At 41.1% G+C, this 4,394-nt stretch overlaps 1 protein-coding gene across 2 annotated transcripts in view; it reads right to left on the bottom strand.

Moving 5' to 3' along the window:
- Positions 1 to 406: 406 nt before the first annotated feature.
- DLL1 (delta like canonical Notch ligand 1) overlaps positions 407 to 4,394 on the bottom strand; it is a 10,595-nt gene continuing 6,607 nt past the window's right edge. For both annotated transcript variants that reach the window (XM_027854877.1, XM_027854878.1), the window contains 6 exons: positions 3,668 to 3,798; positions 3,367 to 3,536; positions 3,028 to 3,244; positions 1,389 to 2,181; positions 1,121 to 1,238; positions 407 to 1,003 (listed from right to left, as the gene is read on the bottom strand). In XM_027854877.1, coding sequence (XP_027710678.1) covers positions 998 to 1,003; positions 1,121 to 1,238; positions 1,389 to 2,181; positions 3,028 to 3,244; positions 3,367 to 3,536; positions 3,668 to 3,798 — 1,435 coding nt within the window. In that variant the 3' untranslated portion in view covers positions 407 to 997. The remainder of the gene's footprint in view (positions 1,004 to 1,120; positions 1,239 to 1,388; positions 2,182 to 3,027; positions 3,245 to 3,366; positions 3,537 to 3,667; positions 3,799 to 4,394) is intronic.

Below are 4,394 nucleotides of genomic sequence, written 5' to 3'. Positions count from 1 at the left end.
TTTTCAGCATCAATAAAACATGACAGTGAGAAGAAACATGTGCCTGTTGATATTCTCAAGAAGTCAACTAGGGTTGTTTGGCAGAATCAATCAACTGAAAATGACTGTGCATGATCTCATTAAATTATCTTAATGGTAGCATTGGAGGGTTTCTTTGAAGGGATCTAGAAGCAATGAGAAAAGTTGCTTTTAATCAATCCAATGAAACCACGTAAGAGATTTTAAAAACATAATTTTTGTTTTCACAGAGGCCAATGTAAAGAGTGAGTCTGCATGGAAAATTGGTGGGTAGAAAGATACCTTTCTGGTTATCATTCATAATATTTATTTTGGAAAAATATTTTAAAAATGAATTTCTTCATTAACAAAACAGTAAAAAAAAACCTCAAATAACATTTGCACAATATTCCATAAATACATTTATATACAAAAAAATATAGTCACATAGACCCGAAGTGCCTTTGTACATATTTACCAAAAAATTTAAATTATAAAAAATGAACATCACAAAATACTCAAGCTTTACAGATATCGTGAAAATATTTTTACAAATCCAAAAAAATAACACACATTTTTTCCACCTAGAAAAACACATTTTAGTATCAAAAAAGACAATAAAGGCAGTGTTTGTGTTTCTAATTCAAGAAAAGACTGGCTCATAAGAATCCAAAATATACACTTCAGGCAGTGCATGCTTCTTATGCAGTAATTAAGTCCATTCATTTAAATATATATATATTTTTAAAAAGCAACTGTCCATAGTGCAACGGGAAAAGTCATTAAAAAGGCAGTGCAACAGGTATCCTTGAACACCAACCCAGCCTGGTGTCCAGCTCTTTTTGCAGTCACTTGCTAATTTCAGGAAGAGAACCAGCTCAGTCTGAATTTAGTTTCTCAGCAGCAGTCCGTGAAGGGATTTCCCTTTCCTCTTTCAGCAGCATTCGATGGGGCATATATCCTTGGAATTTATTTAAGAGAAACAGAAATTTTGACATTTTTACACCTAAAAAAAAAAGAATCATTATTCAAAAATATAATCATTCTTTGAGCTCATCCCCATTACTCTCTCCAAAAGGTTAACAGGGCTTCTTAACCTGCTCCAACGAGCCAACCTACTCACCTCAGTTGCTATGATGCACTCATCTTTTTCTTCTGATATGACATATACTGACTGGTATTTTGTATCTTTAGAAGTGGAGTATACAGATTCTGGCCTTTTCCGTTCTGATGCTTCACCACTGAAAATCACAAATGCCACATAAGGAAAAACAAGATTAAGGAAACTCCCACAGCTAAGAGCAAAACATTGCCACCATTCCAATGCCACCCACCTTCTTCACCCAGCCTTGTCTCTAGGAGACCCAAGCTCAGACCATTCAGGGACCTACCCTTTAAGTGGAGTGGTACTCTTGTCTTCCACTCCAGGGTCTCTCGTCTCATACTTGGCTTCACACTTGCTGTGCTCCTCCCTGGAAGGGTCTTCATTCTTGAGATCATGTACCAAATTATAATCCACTGTTGGATAGCGAGTCTTGAAGCCATTCTTGTCTGAGTTGTTTTCCCCGTGGAAATCTGCTTTCTTGTTGGTGTTCTTGATTTGCCCAGTGCCAATGACACTAACTGAAATGTCCTTTTCCCGCTGACAGTTGGCAAGATTGTTCATGGTTTCAGTCTCTCCCCGACACGCGTCAGCCGGGGGCTGCCGTTTCTGGAGCTTCAGTCGCATGCAGACCACCACAGCGGCACACCCCAACAGGAGCATAAGGACAAGGATGATGCCAGCACAGACAGCAATCCAAGGGAATTGCCCATTCTGGCCTTCTGTGAATTTGTCTGGAATCACCACCAAAGGACCTTGGGGAGGCTCAGGGAGCAAAAACTGACAGTTGAGTCCTCCATAGCCCCTGGCACACTCACACACGTAGCGGTTGTTTCTCTCATGGCAGGTTGCCCCATTGTGGCAGGGACCGTGTTCGCATTTACTGACGGGGGCACTGCAGTTCTTCCCTGTGTATCCTGGGGGGCAGGTGCAAGAGTAGTCATTCACTCCATCTTGGCAGGTGCCCCCGTTCACACAAGGGAAGGAAGCGCAATCGTCCATGTTGTTGTCGCAGTGTCTCCCGGTGAAACCAGCCTGGCATTGGCATAGGTAGGAATTCCCAAGATCAACACACTGGGCTCCTGGAAGACATCAGATGAAGAAGGGTCTATGTATCACTCTACCATCCTATAAACTACTCAACACATCCACATATTCCAACAACACGAACAAATAAAAGCACCAGTAAAATAATGACCTCAGACCAGCCGTGACCCTCTAGCTTGCATGTTGAATGTCAAGTCAAAATGATTTGGGGGTTTTTTTTAATTTTATTTTATTTTCATAAAGGTTTCCCTTAATCCAGTGACTCTAATAAAGGAAATTAATGAGACTGGTAGAATTGTTTCCACCTTAATTCATCTCTCCAGCTCTTCCACCCTGTTTGTTTGCTTTGGGAAGCTCAGACATTAAAATGAAGCTCACTGTAAACAGACCACATTTCCTTCCTTGGTTCCCATATATTAGCACACCAGATTGCTATTTTGGGGTGACAGAAGACTGCAGAGCTGGGCTTCCCTCCAAAAGAAAAGTGGTTCTGCTGCCATCACAATGTGGCTTAATGGAATGAGGCCTGGCCTCAAGAACCATTCACCTAATTTTCCATGTGGCCTTGAATAAGTCCCTTTACTTATTTTTGCTTCATTTTCCTTCTATCCAAAATGAAAATACTGCTTCCATCCCATTTCCCAGGGATGTTGTGGATATTCTGGAGAAAATATTTATAAAAATCATTACACTACTTCGAAAAAAAGCACTTCACAAACACAAGGCAGCATAGGATGAAAATGTTTGACTTGAAAGCAACACCACCGTATTTTTGAAACCTCTTCATTTTAGGTATTTACACCCTAATGGCAGGCCTTTAAAAATATTGCCTGCCCCCCCCCAGTAGTAAATGACTACTAGCTTCTTAGATTTCTTCTTACCATTAGAACAAGGCGAGCTGCTGCAGTAGTCAATTTTCTTTTCACAGTTAAAGCCGGAGTAACCCACTGGGCAGTGACAGGTGTAGCCTCCATCAGGGTTATCCGTGCATTGGCCTCCATTGAAGCAAGGGCCATCGGCACATGTCATGGCGCTCAGCTCACAATTCTTACCATAGAAGCCAGGTGGACAAGTACAGGAATAGCTGTTTTCAAGATCCTATAGGTGAAAAAGGAAAACGTTGTTTCAGGTTGCACCTACAAAAATCCACTCACCCTTGCTCAAACAGGGGTTCCCCACTTGAGAGCAACCTTCCATTTTTGTTCTGGACTTCAACTTACTGTGCAGCTTCCTCCATTTTTGCAAGGGTTGGCATCACATTCATTGATCTCAATCTCACAGTTGGCGCCAGTATATCCTGGCCTACAAGAGCAAGTATAGCTTCCTTGACCAGTGTTAGCGCAAGTAGCTCCATTCTTGCAAGGCTTGTGATGAGTGCAATAGTTAAGGTCTACACACAGAAGAGAAGGGTGGGGGAGGAGGAAGACAAGGAAGACAAATGTTAAATCCTGGAACTTTCTTCTCAAACGAACGCTATAGCAATTGAAGGAAGAGTTTACAGACACGTGATAGAGAACTCACCTTGGTTACAGAAAAGACCACCCCAGCCTTCCTGGCAATTACACTGCCACGGCTGTTGACAGGTCCCGTGGAGGCAGCCTGGGTATCTGATGCACTCGTCACAGTACCGACCCTGCCAGCCAACTCTACACCTAAAAAATTTTTAAAGAAGAAGAAAACAAAAAGTCAGATTGAAAATTGATACCAGAAGTCATATAACACACTACTGACCAAGCAAGTGACTACTCTTTTCCTCAGTAATTTTTTTTATATTTCCATTGATAAATTCCCACAGACCTTAATCTTAGACAAATCTTAGACAAATAATAAATAACTGGCTTTATACAATCCTATAAGTATATTAATATTAAATTAATATTAATGTTTCTAATATATAACTACCAGAATTATCTTTATCTACATCTCATCTGAGTTTCTCAAATGACCCTCTAAGCCAACTTAACCTATAAGGAAGAAAGGGGAAGAAGAAGGAAGGAAGGAAGGAAGAGAGGAAGGAAGGGAAAGGAGGAATGGGAGAGAAGGAGAGAGAGAAGGAGGAAAGAAGAGAGGAAGAAAGAGGGAGAAAGAGAAAGAGAAAGGAAGAAAAAGAAAGGAAGGAAGGGAAAAGAGAAATGGGAGAGAAGGAGAGAGAAGGAGGAAGGAAGAGAGGAGGAAAAAGAGTGAGAAAGAGAAAGAAAGATAGGAAGGAAGGAAGGAAGGAAGGAAGGAAGGAAGGAAGGAAGGAAGG

This window comes from Vombatus ursinus, unplaced genomic scaffold (assembly GCF_900497805.2).
Source record: "Vombatus ursinus unplaced genomic scaffold, bare-nosed wombat genome assembly UNPS02010639.1, whole genome shotgun sequence".
NCBI lineage: Eukaryota > Metazoa > Chordata > Mammalia > Diprotodontia > Vombatidae > Vombatus > Vombatus ursinus.
The sequence above is the reverse complement of the archived record's forward strand: the minus strand, read 5'-3'. Positions and strand labels throughout refer to the sequence as shown.